Source organism: Crocodylus porosus, unplaced genomic scaffold (assembly GCF_001723895.1).
Source record: "Crocodylus porosus isolate Cpor-Errol unplaced genomic scaffold, CroPor_comp1, whole genome shotgun sequence".
Classification (NCBI taxonomy): domain Eukaryota; kingdom Metazoa; phylum Chordata; order Crocodylia; family Crocodylidae; genus Crocodylus; species Crocodylus porosus.
The window spans coordinates 27,423,284-27,441,446 of NW_017728951.1; the positions used below are offsets into that span (position 1 = coordinate 27,423,284).

Genomic DNA, 18,163 nt, shown 5'->3' on the forward strand with positions numbered 1-18,163 from the left:
GGTTCTGTGACAGCTCAGGGGCAGGTCCCACTGGGCACTCAGATGGAGCAGCTGAGAGTGGGACGAGTGCTAGTGCACCTCCCTGCAAGAGGTGGTGGCAAGGAGCGACAAAGGTACATGGGATGCCAGCAGCCAGCCTGAATCAGTAGGGGAACTGGTACTGAAGTTTGATGCACCTGTCTAACTTAAATCAATTTAATCTGAGTGTTCCACTATTTTTAGACCAGTCTATCTATGTGCACCAAACTTTGTATTTGTACTCTCACTTTATTAAAGTCAGGCAAGTAGAAGGAACTTAAGATGTGACATCAACATTTTTGCATTGTCTTATTTCCCCTGATAAATTGATGAAAGGATGGCCTAGTGATTAGAACAGAGGTTTTTCTGTTTGTCAGCCTATTGAGTTCTTTACTCACCTCTAATTTGATTTTCTGTTTTGAGTTTGGGTAAGTCCCCTTACTCCTCTCTGCCTTAGTTTATTTATGTGTGAAAGGGGTATAATAATCACTTCTCACATGGCTATTCTCTCACAGAGCTACTTCTACTTCTCAGTGTCTGCAAAGCCTTTTGAGATGTTTTTGTAAGTGATATATGGACTGAAGTAACCCAAATATACTGATTTATAGTAGCAAATTATGTTATGAGTTCTAAAGTTTTCAGTACACCTAATTACTAAAGTTTATTTTACAATAAGCACATGCTTTCAGTGGGAACAGATTACTTTGATTTGATCATTGAGGAAATGGTATTCTTCTAGCATTTTAATTTCTTCAAGAATATATATTTTTTTATCACTAATGTAACTTCCCACAATCTTAGCACATGCCTAGGAAAAGTATATTCTTTCAGGTGATAAAGTAGCAACCTTTGAAATCCATGATGAAAATAATTAAACCTGCTAGGTCATATTTCCTTTGCCTGATCTTTTTTAAAATAGAGTGACAGTTGTGTACCAAGCACCCTTTTCCCAATCAGATTGCTTTTGTCCATTACAAGTTCCATGTATTTAGTGAATAAATGGAAATGAAATTCTCCAATTTGCCTGAATTTTATTCTTGTAAATTAAGAGACAGTTGATTAATAAATACTGTTAGGAAAGTTCTTTTCTTACTGAAAGGCAATGATTTTTATGGGTGATGTCTTTTATTGGACCAACTGCATGGTAGGAATAAAGTTAGACAGGTATGAATGCAAGGTATACTTCATTGGGTCCCTGTACATCACCAGTGATGGTCCAGTATCACCCACAAATATTGTTTCCTCTCATAATTCCTGGACCATTACAGGTACAACATCACTCCAACTTTTCTTTATCCTAATTTTGAAGATGTAGTGAATGAACATTATGTATTAAACTTATGATTTTCTTATGTATTCTTATCATAGTAAAACAGGATTAAGCCAATTACCATAGTTCTCTAAAACCTATTTACATTATTGTTGATTTCCTTGATGAAAATCATTTGATCAGAAGAGTAACCAATGGGCTTCAGTTTGGTACATGACAGTAAGAAATGGTTAGCCCAATCTGATAAAATACAGTATCCATCTGAACCTTTGTTGGTAACAAAATTTGGAAAAACTCTGAACTAGATGTGCTTGAAGGAATGTGAGTGGGGAGAGGGAGAAGCATGGGTCAAAAATTTCCTTCAAATTCATGTACATTTCTACACACCCTTTGCATCTCCTGATTCCGATTATCATTGGGAAAAGGGTCACAATACCATAAGGGAAGATACTCTTACAGTATTTTCAGCCTGACTGGAAATAGAAAGTGCCAAAAGTGATGTCTAGTTTTGCAAACATGTAGCTCACAGTTAAGATAAGCTTCCAAATCTCAGGATGCATACCCAAACCAAACTAGATCTCTAAACCTTTTAAAGTTAACTCATAACTCCAGCCATCAGTTTGGAGATGTGGTTAAAAAGCTGGTAGGACTAGAGTTCTTTAGTCTTGTCCTCAAATAAAAGAGAGGGCTTTTTGTATGAGAAGGAAAGCAAATTTGCTCATCAGCACTTTAAAAAAAAAAGGGCTATTTATTAAGGTACAAGTTAGATTTTCAAAAGTTCTGGCTTTTTGTGCTCTTTTGCTCCCAAGTCACTGAAGCGCTCAAGGAAATTCTACTCCTGTAAACATAACTTTTGGTTCCTATTTAAAAAAACTAGGCCAGTTAGTTTATATTTTTTCTTTAGTCATTGTACTTAATCTAATTTACTATCCTACTAACAACAAAATCTCAACTTGCCTGTTTAAGTACAAGAATTGCAAACACTTACTGCTTCTTAAGTGTACTGCATTTTTTTTTATTTCACAGGGATTGGTAGAAGTATATAGGCTCTCAGTGTTGCCCCAGAATAGAGTTTCATTATTTACTTCTTTATTATTATAAATTGCCTTCTTGGCCATCTTTATGATTTTATCTGTTTGAGAAAATGTCTTATATAGAATCCTAAGGAAAAGTGGTGAAAGCCCTATTGCTGCTGAATTTGTTTTTAAAAAAAGCCAAAATAAGATGAAGTAGATGATGAAATATGTCTTTTCCATTTCTAACATCCATAGGCATGATCTTACTTTGCTTTCCACATTTATATAGCCATTTACATCTGCAATAAATGGGTTTCACACTTTTCCACCAGAGTCAGTGGACATTTCTCATTAATATTTTGCTAGCCCTATAGTTATAGATCACAGTTCCTTTTGAATGTTAAAATTCTTGGTATATCCATTTTCCCCTCAGCTATTTCCTGCCACTTTTCAGTGTTATAATACTTTGAATCCCCTCCAGGAAATAAAATCAAAACCGCCTTGTTTAAATGTAATGTACAATTACGCTGCTTTGCATATGGCATGAAAAAAATTAACTTTATCTTCTGCATTCTGTCTCTCCCAAAGGATTACTCAGGGGAGGTTGACAGATCAATAAGATTTAATTATCATTAAAAAGCAGACAAGATAAATTTATTATGTATCTGTAATGAAATCAGTTTTCAGTGTACTATTAAAAAGGATAGTCTACAGTGGCAATAATATATTCTTCTACTTAAAGTTTTTACACATAGCAGTTTACCAGTAAAAGATCAGAGAAGATATAAAGATAAAACTATGAATAGTTTTAAATGGAAATAATTTTAAAAGGCTGATTGTCTATGACTTCTGCAGGCAAAATGGCTGCATTCCTGTAAGACATATGGCATTTACTTTTATGTAAGCACTCAAGTATGAAATGATTTGGTTGAATTCTGCATCTCTGCTATTACACATGATTAAGGGATATGTTAAATGATGCCATGTCAATTAAAGCCTTCTAAATTTGTTATATCACTTATATCTTGACACAATACATTTAGGATTGTATCCCTTTTTGTTCCTAACTCTGTTAACGGGGAGGGGGAGGGGCGGGATGCACGTGTGTGTGTGTGTATTGCAGAATTATCCAAGATATTTACGTACTACTCTTTTAAATAAATGCACTCTTTTTATTTTGACAGCTATTACAGCAATTTTACATACTTCTACTTGCTCTTTTCCACTAGTGGTTAAGGGAAAACAACTGCAGCTAAGAAAGAATATGGAGGGGCAATAGAAGCCATGAGGTCTAGTCTTGGTACCTTTCTAACACTGGCATCAAGATCAGGGTAACCCTGAGCCTGAATTGACTTTGAGGAATGAAATGATATGGGAAAGGGCAAAATGGGTAAGCAATAGTAGGACTTCTTGACTGATGTATGCACACAGCAAGAAGTGGATACATCCACTATGGATATAGGAGAAGTGGACACAGGGGAAATATTCAGAAAGAAAGAGGATATTACTAACACAAAATGTGCCTTTGATATCCTATTTGTTATCTGTCTCTTTTTTTCTGTTATTTACTACATTTTAAAAACTCTTTACTACATCTCTGTACAAAGTCTAGCAAAATGAGGCCCCAATTCTTCTGGATCTCTTGGATGCTATTACACTACAAAGATAATAATGGTCAGGACAAGGTATGAACTATGTGTCTGTGGAAGGTAAACTAACTATACTTTATGCCCTGACATGGGTGGTATATATATCATAGGATCATAGGAGAGTGGGGCTGGAAAATACCTCGTTATATCATCTAGTTCAGCTCCTTGTTCAAGGCAGGATTGTCCCTGAATAAACCACCCCAGCCAAATGCCCAGGGATGGGAATTCTATGACTTCTCTAGACAGTCTGTTCCAGTGCTTAACCACATTCATAGTCCGAAAGTTTCTCGTACTATCCAGCCTAAAGTTCCCCAGCTGCAGTTTGAGGCCATTGCTTCTAGTCCCTGTCCCCTGTGGCTACAAAGAACAGTCTATCTCCATCCTTTCTATAATCATCGTTCAGGTATTTGAAAACTGTTATTCTCTTCACCCCCATTTGGTCTTCTGTTCTCTGGACTAAATAACCCTAGCTCTTTCAGTCTTTCCTTATAAATGATGCTTCCCAGGCCACTAATAATTTTTGTCACTTTCTGCTGGACTCTTGCCAATCTGTCCATATATTTCTTGAAGTATAGGAGCAAAATCTGGACATAGTATTCCAGGTGAGACCTCACCAATGCTGAATGGAGTAGAAAATACTTCTTTTGATTTATAAGCAGCATTTGTGTTAATACAACACAGTATGCTGTTGGTTCGTATTCAGTTTATGGTCCACTGTAACACCCCAGGTCCTTCTCTACAGTACTGCAGTCTAGCAAGTCATTTGATTCAGGACAGTGATTCAAATCACCAAATTGAATTAGTGTCTCCCAAATTGGCTGAAGCCAAATCCAGAGCGAATACTAGCTGCTTTGCACAGATCTGTTATTCATGGATATGTTCAAATATAAACACGATGGCACCAGAATTTAACTCTTTTGCAAGTGTCAGAAAAATCTTTAGGATTTGAGGCCTAGTTTTTCATTACGGGAGACCACTTACTATCTTCATATCAAGTCAGCAAATTAATAGCCTTCTTTACAGGGCAGAAATTAGAACTGGTAAGTCCTACAGTGAATCTTAATATTTTCAATAAATGCTTGTAAATGTTAAACTTAAATTCATTGAGTCATTCTGTTCCTATTTTCTTTCAAGATTTTTTGGTCATTAATTGCACATGTACCCTAACATCTTCATCCATCTGCAGAAATCCCAGGTTTTATAGGGTGCTTCTGTGCTATTTTTTTATTCTTCCACCAAATTTTGTAAAAATTGTATAAAATATGTACTCTATCCTATATTAACAGGTACTAAGGGCCATTTTTTTTTCAAATAAGCCACCCAGGCTGGGGGCAGAAGTACACATAAACCAGTATAAGTGATCAGAAACAGGTTTAGATCTGTAACACAACAAAAGTTCAGTGCACATAAACCACTTTCAAAGTGGCCAAAAATGGTTTAAGGTAAACCTGGATGCATGTAGTATCAGACTTAACTGATTTAGTTTAAATTGGTTTATTAAACTTCTGTCCAAGATCCCCTCCAGATTCAAGTTAACTCACAGTCCCCCAGCATCCCAGGATACTGTGCACCTCCCCCCCTCGCACCATTGCAGGGCTGGCAGGCTGAGTTTGGCCCAAGCTTTCTCCTCTAGCCAAGCAAGAAGGCATGCTCTAGCACCCCCTCCTTCTGGCCTGAGCCGCTACAGGCATGTGGCTGCATTTCCAGAATCAAAAGTGAATGTCTGTTCACTTGCTTATTGGTTCAATCTACACACCTTAAACTAACCTGCAAAGATGGAATTGATTCAGCCTTGGGCTTTTTGACAGTCTGTACTTAGCCTTAGAAGTCATCACATGTATGAACGTTTGCATTTTATGCACAATTTAGTATGATTGTAAATGGAGGTGAACATATGCAAATTGCAATCTGCACGTGCTCTGGAGTTTTCCATTTTTTGTGGAAATATAGGGGCACAAACCAATGTGTTACAATGTGTACTAGGAAAACTGTATTTTTTAAAATTTGATGCAAAATGGATAAAAAAGTCTCCTCATCTTCCTTTTTCTTTAAAAAAAAAAAGGCTGCACTTGCCTTTCGACTGACCTTACTGCTGATTTGACTTCTATTATTCTCTCTTATAGTCCCCAAAATACTTGTGGCTTTACCATGTATCTCTAGGTTAGACATACAACAGGTTGGTTTAGGAATTTAATACGGTTAAATATACCAGTATACATGCTCTGTCAACATTTTTCCTTCTTAGTGCCATTTTGTTTCCAGAGATAACAACACCTACAGCAGCCCTACAAAGAACTAACAGATCCACATTTTGTCCTTTATGTTGCTATGCAGCTACCTTTGACATCAACAAAAGCCATACAGTCTTGCAGCTGAGTGTGGAGGTTCATGTTTTTATGCAAAGAGTCAAATCAATTGGGCCAGATGGAATTCTGGTGATTTACAGTATGTGAAGATCTGTCTCAAAGGTTTTGACAAAGAATTTTCTGAGTTTGCTATCTTGGGTCTACTGACATGTTTTTGTGTCTTTAAGTAGTCCTTTCAAGGTAGAATATAAACATCTTGACATTGTCATTGTCATTGTAGTTAGACATTTTGTTCACACTATTAGAGTAAAAGACAATCATTGATAGTATCAGATGGTAAAGGCATTGCAATGTCTGCTTCATGTGATATTTTGCATATTTTTCCTTTTGGGTTTTTGTTTGTTTGTTTTTTAAATCAGGATAGCTTGCTTTTGGAAAAAAGGTTAATTTCCTCCTAAGAAGCACATGCAGACAAGAGAAGAGCAGTTTGATGTAATTGTAAATGAATATGAACTTTATTCAGATAGAGTTAATCACCTTACTTCTCTGCTTCAAAATACAGCATGTGAAAATCCGAAGGACAAATGAAAATGCTGAGAAGTCTTCCATTGAAGTCCTAGATGCTCACACATGTCTAGCAAGGCTAATTTCATTTTTCTTCCTTGGCAGGAGTTGAAGACAGTGCTGTCCTTCCCCCAGTACCCAGGGGAGTTCCTGCACCCTGTGGTATATGCATGTACCGCAGTCATGCTATTGTGCCTCTTCGCATCCATTATCACCTACATTGTGCACCACAGGTAAAAAGTCAATTTAAAGCACATGGACATTTATGTTAGTGGCTGCCACATTGAATTGAAGGCAACCTTGTTTTTCTCTTCTTTTAGCAAAAAAGTGAAGTGTTTCAGTGAATTAAGTTACTGTCAGCTGCTAAAACCCACAGTATAATGTTGCCAAACAAGAATGTGAAATGGCATTTCACAAATATTTTTTTTAAGTTTCCACAAAGCATATGTTCTATTTTATTTATACTTGGATCTCTGAATGAAAGGGGAACTGAACTTCTCCTTCAAAACATTTGTAGCATGATCCCAGTGCAAGGTCCTCTAACAGTAATTTAGTGAAATGTGTCCTTTTGCACTCCCTTTGAAAAGTACACAACAAATACATGTGTGCATCTTAGGATACCTACAGAAATACAAAATGCAATGACTAGAAAACTGTAAAGCTATGAAACATTACAGTGGCTATGTCCCAAGCTGTAGTTTCTGCTGAGTAGCCTCTCTAAATGGCTTTATGCTGTTCTGAAAGTTCCTTATTTCCTTTATAATGTGACACTGAAGACAAAGCTCTGTGATATGATCATATATGTGGTCTTATATTACTTGATGCTAACTTCAAGTGCTTCAGTAATACCTCTGAAAGAAGTGTTGGTATCCAAGAACAAGCTTATGTAAATATATATGTGTAAAAAATGTATTAACATTTCCTGTTTTAAAGTCTGTTTGGTTTTAGAAGTTTGTTTCTATTTACAGTATGTAAATAATATATATGTTGCCATTTTAACCATATACAGTAACTAAACATCATTAACATTTTTTATATTGTTAATGATGTTTAGTTACTGTATAGGAGTTGTACTATAGAAGAGGCTAAATATTAAGAATGTACTTAATGCACTGAATTTTGATTCCTATCTTCCATTTAATTCTTCAGAATTGTCATGTTGAACTACTGTATGTCTGACATCACATCCTGCAGTAAGCCATTTATACATATTCCTTTTCATTCAGGACCTGATTCAAAGCCCATTGAAATCAGTAGAAACTTCCCACCCCCATTGACGTCAACGGGATTTAAATCAGGCCCTCTATTCTGTAGGTAGCCTTGTGTTCAGGAATCCGAGGACTCAGATCTATTAAGCTAAATATATCTTTTCCAAAAGTGTGATTTTTGCTATAGACATGTAATTTTTTTAAATGTTAATTTTGAACAGCACAATCCGAATCAGTAGAAAAGGATGGCACATGCTGCTCAACTTCTGCTTCCATACGGCTCTTACTTTTGCTGTTTTTGCTGGTGGAATCAATCGTGTTAAATACCCAATTATATGTCAAGCTGTAAGTATCTTTATTACTTTATTCTTATTTTAAAAAGAGAAGAAGCCTTGAAGCTGTTCATTTCAACATAATGCTGAGAGCCTTCTTTCTTATCAAAGGTTCTCCTAGGTTCTAGCAAACGTATCCATTGTTAGGAGAAATCATTATATGGTCTGCTAAAGCACAACACTGGACAGCGGGAACTCTGAATTTGGTTTTAGGTTCTGCCACTGAGCTATTGTGTGAACCTGGGCAAATACATTAACTTTTGTCTTTGTGAAAAAAATATTTCTTTCTGAAAATTAAATGTTTTCTCTGCTCCATGAATAAAGGTGCATAGTTAAAAGCACTTTATTACTGCTGTGGCTAACTATCGTTGAAGAAAGTGTGTGTGTGTGTGCATAAACCTACCTCTTTCAGCCTTGGAAAGTAGGCCCCTGGGGCCCAATGTGTGATTACAGAATATATTTTGGGGTAACTTTAATGCTTAAAATATAATTATATCTTTAAGATCATCTCAAAATAGGTAGACAGTGTTATGTCATGCTGACCCAGAGAAGGTTTGGAAAGGAAGTCTGTGCTAGAGAACTTCACTGAGCAACTTTGCAAGCAATAGGTGCTATGCAGGTTGTACTGTCCCCATCTCATCATCTTGCTTCATTTTTATATGGAAATATGCATTCCCTGAGATGCACAAACAGAGCAGTCCTCATGCTGCCCTGGATACATAGAGTGAGACTGTGACTGGTCCCTGTACAGAATATGAAAAGGAGAGGACTGCTTCAGCTTTTCTTCCTTAGTGAAGCTTTACAGCTAGGGACAGACACTCAAAAAGCCCAAGCCTGAATTAATTCAATCTTCGTGGGTTAGTTTAACCTGCAGAGAGTGAATCAGTTTCCAAGTGGATAGATGTTCCCTTTCTATTCAGGAAATGCAGGCATGTGCCTGCAGTGGCTCAAGCCAGAAGCCCTGGGCACTAGAGCAGCCCTCCCTTGCACAGGTAAGCTGAACTGAGGAGGGGGCATTCTCATTCCTCCCTTGCCCACCGCTCTGTGTTCAGGAGGAGGGTCCTGTTCTGTGCTGGGGGGGCTCATCCTCCTCCTCCTCCCCTGCTTGCCCCTCCCCTGCCCCTCCTCCATGGGGAGGGGGGCTCTGTGAGGCTGCCTGGCTCCAGAGGGGGACTCTTCCCCCAGCTTCTCCCCAATCACTGGTGGGGGCTCCATGGGATGCTGCCCAGCCCTACAGGGGGGCTCTTCCCCACACTTGTCCCCCTGCAGAGCAGGGGGAGGCTCTGCTCCATGCTGGGGAGAACTCTTTTCCCTTCCCCCCAGAAGGGCAGCAGGAGCACAGAACTCAGCTGGGCAGGGTGTGGGTGTGGGGACCCACACACACTCCCCCATGGCACGCAGCCCCTGCTGTCTGGCAGTAGCAGCAGGCAGGGAGGTCAGGGCATGGGGCAGTCAGGGCACTCGGGGCCAGTGTAGATGCAGCTCCAGCCAGCGCTGCATGCAAAGGAGGGAGCAGAGCCTGCCCCATCACTGGGACTTTGCTCCCCCTGCCTGCAGCTCCAGCACTCACAGTGGGGGAAGCCCCACACTGGAGTCTGCTGCTTTCCCTACCCCCTGCTGCACAAGTCCCCTGCACTCTACCCCCTGCTTCTGCGTGGAGGCCAGCACGGGCCTTCATCTCTGAGCTGCAGGCATGCAGTGCAGAGCCCCTGCAGTAGAGGCAGCTAGCACTGTGCTGGGGGCGAAGAGTGCAGCCAGACACAGCCTGCCCAGCGACTTCTTTCCCTGGGGCTCTTCACTGCATGCCTGCAGCTCCCCACATACGGGAAAGCCCCGTGCTGTACCCTGCGCAGAAGCAGGGGGCAGAGCTCCCTCCCCACCCCCCCGGCAGAGCACAGGGACTGGCACAGCAGGGGACAGGGGAAGCAGCAGGCTTCCCCCTCTGCTGGTTTTCACTGAAGAATTCCATTCAGAAAATATCTGTAAACACAACACTGTGCTTATCAAACAGCATTAGCGCTGAAACCTGTAATATGAAGTATGTATTCTCCTTTCCTTCAACAGTTTATGGTCCTGAGACCCAGGCCAGTGGAATAAGCAAATGGATGTTCTCTGTTTGTTACTTTTGGTGGAACTGAGCGTACATAATAAAGCCACATTAATAACATTAGAAGTTCTGCACTCACTTCTAATTAAAAAAATTAACAGAGCTTTATAGTTTGATCATTTAAGGGGATAAAACATTCCCAGTAATAAATCTTCTCTGAGACCAATGGTTCAACTTCCTTTGTTATCTAATTTATAAATGATTCTCTTGGCTTGAGACAATGTCTATTCTTTTAATTACAAATATTATATCTTCATTCTCTTATTATATTTCAGTTGATGATTCAGAAAATGTTACTATTACTCCTCTAAGCACTCATAATTTCTCAGCAGGCATACTAAAACACTAGAATATAAACTTCCTTCTTTTTGCATCATATAATATTATGTAAAATTTAATTGAGATACAATATCTTAATTGGAATAACTACCCAGGGAAGGCACAAAAAATTACCCATCATACTTTGCATTATTCCTGCCTGAGGAAAGCAAACAAAACAGGGAATTCTGTCCATTTTTTATGAAGCATTTATTGTCATTGCATGGGTGATATTAAAATAGTATTTGACCTATTGTTAGTATAGTTGGTTCTTATTGTGTAGGTGTGTTTTTAAATGTAATCTACTTTAATATAGTGGTAAAGTATTTTGGAACTTTGTAATGTGCCAATGAAGATTTTTAAGACTTACTAATGCATTCATTGGTAGTTACTATATTTACCCAAATCCAAGACTACTCTGAATTTAAGATGACTCCCCAGTAATTAGGTTCTGTACATAGTGGAAAAGCAGTAGCAGGGAGCCAGGTAGTGGGGAAGCAGGCAGTGAGAAGGTAGAAAAGGGGTAGGCAGTGGGGATGTGGTAAGAGGACAGGTGTTGGTAGGGTTTAAACAGCCTGCCCCTTGCCCCCCCACATTATCCCCTTTGCCACCTGTCCCCTCCACCCCTTTCTCCTTTCTGTCCCCACCATTGCTGCCCCCCTGCTGCTGGCCTGTTCTACGCTTGCACCACTAACACATGCAATCCCCTTTGTGCCTGCCCCAAAGCTTCTTCCCCCTGCAGCCTCTGCTCTGCCTCCACCTGTCCCCTCCCAGCACTTATCTTTCAGCTCCATCAGGGCTCCAGCCCCCCTTCTGCCCAGTTGCTCTGCCTCCAGTCCGGTCCAGTAGCAGCAGCAGTGGCAGTAGCTCCAACCTGAACTCTGGGGCCCAGATATATTTTTATATGACTTTCAGAAACATTCATAAAGATTATGAGCTTCTTTAATGCAGTAAATACATTTAAGGATGTATGTTATATGACTTTATTTTATATGACACAGTTGAATATTTAATTATTCCAAGACAAATATCTCTTAATATCTAGTCAGTTGCATAGTAATTAATCTCTGAGTTGCAGCAAATATAAACATAATTTATCATTTTCTTTATCCATAGTTAGCATTTCAAGGTAGAAGATTAGTTTGTAGGGCAGCCATGGCCTTGCAATTACATAATCACAAATGACCATCTGTTCATATAATCATTGTCTAGTTATTTACCTGCCAGTTTGCATGGTAACAGTGCACTATTAACAGTGATAATGAAAAATTGATTTAGCTAAATAAGTTAATAATTCTGTTACGAGTAATACATAAACTACAGGAATTTTTTAATAAAACACATTATCTACGGTAGTTATTGCTTGTCATGGTATTATGCCAAATCTTGGGCTGCTGGACAGCATAGACACATTATGCTGTTGGAGAAATCTAAGCAGAGACCATGCACACATGTGTTCAGGGCCAGGTGCCTATGGTATCTCACCCACCTAGCACCAATCCCTGACAGTAAATTACATCAGTGCATCCTAGGCCCAATGTACACTGAATCTCTGATACAAGCTGACTGACAGCAGGAGACACTTCTGCAAAATCCAAGGTGGGGATCTTTCAACTTGTAGCACAGGTTGAACAAATATCCTCTCCCAGAAAATTGCCTCTGCACCTTCCTTGCCTGCTAATGGTACACCTTAAAAGTCACAGAGGGACACCAGGTAGTACTTATCACTTCTGTGCTAACTCCGTGGGGATTACTGCTACAGAAGGATTTGAGGAACTAGTGCTGCCAGGGAAACACGTGGCTCCTTGCTTTCCCTACACCATGACCCATGCCTCACAGATGGCATTCTCCTTGTCACATCCAGTCCACGCCACCCAGCTGGGCAGGCTACTAGCTCCTGCTTGTAGCTGGGCCACATTCAACTGTCATATCCAATTATTGTCCCCAAGTGGGACACACTCCGACTTGTGCCCTTCCACTGAGCTGTATTTGGCCATCACATCGAATTCACTCTATTATCCTATCTGATTCATTCTGCTGTCCTATGCATTTTGCTCATATCTGGTTCATGCCCCAACCAGGCGACCTTCTAACTCATATCCTCAACTAGGCCATACTCCTTCACTCAGGCCACTCAATTCCTCTTGGGTCCATTAACTTCACTCAGAGTTCACAACCCTATTCAGACCTTCTCCCCTTCATGAAGATGTGTCTCTGATGTTCTCAGGCCTTCTCCCCTTCACATAGATCTGGCTCTGGCTTGCTCAGGCCTCTTCACATCCCTACATCCTGCCATGATCCAGATGGTCTTCCTTCTTGCCCCTCACTTTTCTGTTATGGTGAGCTCCTTTAGCCTTCCTCCTCCATGGGGTAACCCACAAGGCAGTGGGTGCTGAGGCTTTCTCATGCCCCATCCTCACCTTTCACTGTGGAATTTCCTGTGGCATTTCTTGGGGGCTGCTCTGCCACAGGCAGTCCCACCATACCAACCAACTCATCAGATGTGGTTTTTGATCTTGCCTAGGACCAACATCAGGCCCACCTGGTCTTACTACCCTTCCTCATGGGCCTCCCTCCAAGATGTAGCCCCACTCCTGGTGTTTTTAAGCCCTGTTCTCCTGGTCTTAGGGATCCTTACGTGGACCCTCATTGACTAGTACTACTCCTCGGATGACTGCCACTCATCATCACATGAGCTATGATGGCCCTGGCCTCTATACGTCTCTGCTGTAGTCCCAATCCAGGGACCTTTGGCTTCCCTGAGGCCCTGGCTCCATTGCCAGGCCAGTTGAGATGCCAGGCTCTCTGCAGCATTGGCCACTTCTGCAGTGGTCTATTTCACACCTTTTTAGCCCAGATGGGCCCCTGCCCCACACAGGTCAGTCAGGGTCCTCACAGAGGACGAGTACAATTAGCCATCAGCCCTTCTCTATCCTAGGTCCTCCCTCCTGGGCCCTTGTTACAAATCTCTCTTCTCCCTGTGGGGCCAGAGGCCCCTTCAGCTCATATCAGCCCCACTCTATCGATACACTCTGACCTTGCACATGGTCCCATATGCTCTGGCCCCAGCAATCTGGGCCCACTTGATCAGTCTTTATAGGCTGATGACTTTGCCCTGCTCTCTGAGCTGGTCCAGTTATGCCTAGGCCTCAGTTTCCTCTACCCCTCTTTCCCAGGGCAAACCTGTTTTCTCCTGAGCTCTGGGAATACAGCCCTCTTTCCTTCCAGGCTGGCTTAGCTCTTCCCAGTCCTCACTATTCACCCTTTACCCTAGGGCTAGCCTCTGGTTTTCTCCCCAGATACCACCCACTCAGCCCTTTGCAAAGCTTATGGACCTCACTCCAGGTCCCTAGGAGCCTCCACCCCCCCAATAGTTCCTACCGTATCCAGCAGCCCTATCCAGTGGTACATATGGCCCTCAGGAGCTGGTGTCTTCTCCCTAATCAGGGCTGCTACCTCAGCTCGTCCAGTGTTGCAGCCATTTTGTCTCTTAGCCTGGGCTTATGCCCTGTCTCAGCCCAAGATCCTGCTAGTCAGCTGCCCCTCAGCAGTCATGTGAGGCCTCCCCTAATTCACCCCATCTGTCCGCCTCTGCATTTGCTGACTCCTCAATTGAATCGGCCTCATCTGCTGGGGCTCTGCAGTCTGCCTGGCTCTTTTAAAGTGGCCTGCCACAATGATAATACCCCATATCCTTCCTAAGTATTTTAGCAGGATGAGAGGGTGAAGAGAGTCTCATTCTTCTTTTTACAAGTATAGCCATTCACATAAATCTGTTATCCCAGTGCAGAACCTATTTGCATAGTTACATGTGACTCACATATCTGTCAAGTCTTCATAAGTAGGAGCCAAGATTTGGCTCATCTTCTGAAATATTTGTAACTTGATTGGAACTGAAACAGAAAAACACTGGCCCTTGTTAAACACTACAGTACAGAACTATCACATTTTCTTTCAAGTAGCATGTAGCTGCAAAGGATGATCCTAGTGTAAAACTATTGTAGGGGTGGGCAAAATATGGCCCATGGGCCAGATCTGGCCCATGAGGTCATTCTATCTGTTCCGTGGGGCCCCTAAAAAAATTTTGAAAGTTAAAATGTATCTGTCCTTAGTTCCTGTCAAAGATTACAGGACCCAGGGGCAGTAGGACCCAGGGGAAGCCCTGGAGAGCTCCTGGAACAGCAGGGGCCCCCCTGGCCCTAGCCCCGCCCCCCCCAGCTGGAAGCCCCAGCATGGGAAACTCAGGTAAAGGGGGGGAAGGGGAAGAGCAGGGGATGAGCTGGTGCTGAGCACCGGGGAAAAACGGCCCCTCCCTGTTCCATGGCCAGTGCTCCCTGCTGCAGCCACTCACAGCCTGTGCAGGGCTGTCCTAAGGAGGCACAGGCAGGCCCAGGTGGGCTGCCAGAGGCTGCAGTGTGGGGTGCCAGCCACGGAGCGGGCAAGGGGCTGTTTTGCCTATGCTCAGCACCAGCTTGTAACCCACCCCTGCTGCCAGCCTGGGCCCCGCACCAGCTTCAGGCTCGCCCATCCAGGGCTACGCTATGGCAGCAACAGCTGCAGTCCCCCTCTCCCTGCTGGTGTTTGCTGCTGCTGCCCAGCATGCAGCTCCCTCCTTTCCCTGCTGGTGCAGCCCAGCCCAGCTCCACAGACCCCTGCCAGGCTGTGCCCTGCTCTTGGCCACACCAGTGCTGGCCCTGGAACATTGGTTCCCAAGATGGTGACCATGGGGCAGGGCACTTGTCCAGGGGAAGGGCTACCTATGCAGCCCTCGACAGCTTGCCACAACTTGGTAAGTGGCCCTCCATCTGAAATAATTGCCCATCCCTGAACTACTGTATTAGTGTACTTTTTTAAAGGCCCTACATCATAATTTTTTAACTCAAAGTAGCATTAATGGAAGTTAATGTATATTCTGTACACAACACAGCTGCTGTGTCTTTGGTGTCTCTCCAGTCTTTACAACTGAAATTTAAATTCAACCTTGAAATAGTAGAAAAGGCAGTAGAAATGCTGCAGTTTTAGTTTTACAATGCAGGGCTTGGTGGAAAATTCCCAATGCAAACAGTCTTTTCAAATGGAGTAAACCAGGAGTCACTGTTCAGTGAATCTTTAGCTCCATAGCTCCACTACTTTTCTTTACGCATAATCTCATTACAACTCTTTCACCCATGTGGAATAAAAACCTGACTTCCTTTCAGTCTCTTCCTGATTAGCTGGCAGGTGTCTTTGAAGAATAATTGAGTTTAACCATAGCTCCTTCAGAGAACTGAGTGTCTCACAATGATTTTAGGGAGAAAGTTACATATGAGCAATGGCACAAGAACTGCTTGCTACTCTAGGTGACAGGTGTACCTTTTTATCCCCTTGAATGTCAACAATATGAACTAAAAAGTACCACTTACTTTCAGATTTATAGAAACAAATATTGTATCTGCTCTCCAGAAATCTAAACAGTCCTTTTAAAAAAGTGTATCTTTTTTCACTGAAGGCTTCTGTATGCTTCCTTCACCTAATTGCCTAGCTGATACTCTGTGCACAATTTGTTAGAAAAGAACAAAAAAAGGGAAAGTAGTGGTGGTGAAGGGTGGTCCAGTTATTGAGGTACTAACCTCAGACATGTGTGATTTGATTTCTGTTTCCTCCCTGACTGTAGATTTCCTGTAGAGCCTTAGGTTACCTTGGGCTAGATTCACAAAGCTTTTGAGGTCCTGATTGTTGCCATGTTGAACCTTGTCAATGGTAGATCTGGAGAGGATGGGGCTCAGTGTGAACCATCTGCATCCTACCCACCTGTGTCTGCTCATGTGCTTTAGTTCACCTAGGAAGCTGATCTGGACTTGTCCTGGTTCCCACACTTAAGTACTCTGTCTCCATCAGGTGAGTCTAGAGCATTTTTAAGGGTGAACTACTGGCTCTAGAGCGTGTCAGAACATCAGGTGAAGTGAACTAAAGTTTATGAAAGCTTATCTTCTCTATATAGATTAGTTAGTTAGTCTGTAAGGTACATGTCTACCCTGCCTTCTGCCTGACTTCACAGACTAGCACAGCTAACTACTTCTCTTATGTCAGAACACTCAGGTAGGTGGGACATGTTCAGTTCAGTCCTCCCTAAGACTCACTACTGATGTGGTATAGACATGCCTTTAGGGTATCTGACTCCCCGAGTGAAATCCACAGCCTTAAGTATGTCATATAACTTCCATTTACAATACTGAGATTAAGCTATGTGATTCTGGGCATGTTTTCACAAGACACTTTACAAGAGATTAGAGCAAATTACTGCACAGTAGGCAACACCGTCTACACATGCAGATGCTTCCTGCACAGTAATTTGCTTTAATCATGAGTAAATTTACTGCCTGTAAATACAAGTAGCAAATTTACTACAGATTACTTACTGTAGAGAGCCAACCTGGAGCAAACTTTTTACTGGTCAGCTTGGCAGCAGGGGATGGGAGATTGTTCCCTGCCCCTGAGAGCTGCCTGCCCCCATTTCCCTATCATGACCATGGAGTGGGGACTGGGGAGATTGTTCCAAGCCACAGCTCCACAGTTGCAGAGCAGGGGGTGGGAATAGGCTGGGAGCTAGTTCCCAATCCAGCTTTGTGATCATAGAGCTGGACAGGGAACACGCTCCCTGGCCCCTGCCCCATGATTGGAGAGTGGGAACTGGGAACTGTTCCAGTCAGGGGCAGGTCAGAGCCCTGTGCCCCAATCAAACAAAAAGCTACAGAGGAACAGCAGTGAACTCCAGTTAGGCGGGGGCCCCACCGACGGTTGCTACCTGGCCCACCAGTGAATTGGGGCAGGCGGATGGGACCTGCTCGATTTCTGCCACTCTTTCCAAGACTCCTGTCCCTACCTGGGCTCTCATGGTGGAGCCCATCCTGGTAGTAGACAGCCCTCTGGGGGCAAGGAGCAATCTCTCAGCTGCCACCAGGAGACAGCTGTCTCCTGCTCCTGTGCTCCCTTCCAGCCCCTGGTCTAGCACCAAGGGGGAGCCTAGAGCTCCCCCTGGCAGCTGCAGAGGGTCAGTGCAGGATCAAAAAGGGGAGAAGCAATCTTCTGCCAGGAGCAGCAGATTTGGTCCCACATCCCTGTACAGGTAGATGACTGCCTGGGTTTGGGTTACTTTAGAGTAAATTTTCATGGATTTACTGTAGAGTAAATGTACGTCAGAGTAAATGCACATGTAGATGCACTCTCTGAATAGGATTCATAGCAGTAAAGAACACTGAGAAAGGAGCAGCCTAAGCTGGCTCTTTAAAATGCTGAAGATAGCAGTGCAGTCCCATCCTTCTCATGACTATAGGTGCCTAAATTCTGGGCTGCATGGAGGCACTTATGTCAGATCAGGACTCAGAACCTGAAACAC

The 18,163-nt window shown here is 42.5% G+C and overlaps 1 protein-coding gene across 3 annotated transcripts in view; it reads left to right on the forward strand.

Annotated features, from left to right (window-relative positions):
* Window positions 1–18,163, forward strand: part of LOC109324124 (adhesion G protein-coupled receptor A1-like) — a 552,135-nt gene that overhangs the window by 467,038 nt on the left and 66,934 nt on the right. For all 3 annotated transcript variants that reach the window (XM_019556021.1, XM_019556022.1, XM_019556023.1), the window contains 2 exons: window positions 6,929–7,056; window positions 8,253–8,376. In XM_019556021.1, coding sequence (XP_019411566.1) covers window positions 6,929–7,056; window positions 8,253–8,376 — 252 coding nt within the window. The remainder of the gene's footprint in view (window positions 1–6,928; window positions 7,057–8,252; window positions 8,377–18,163) is intronic.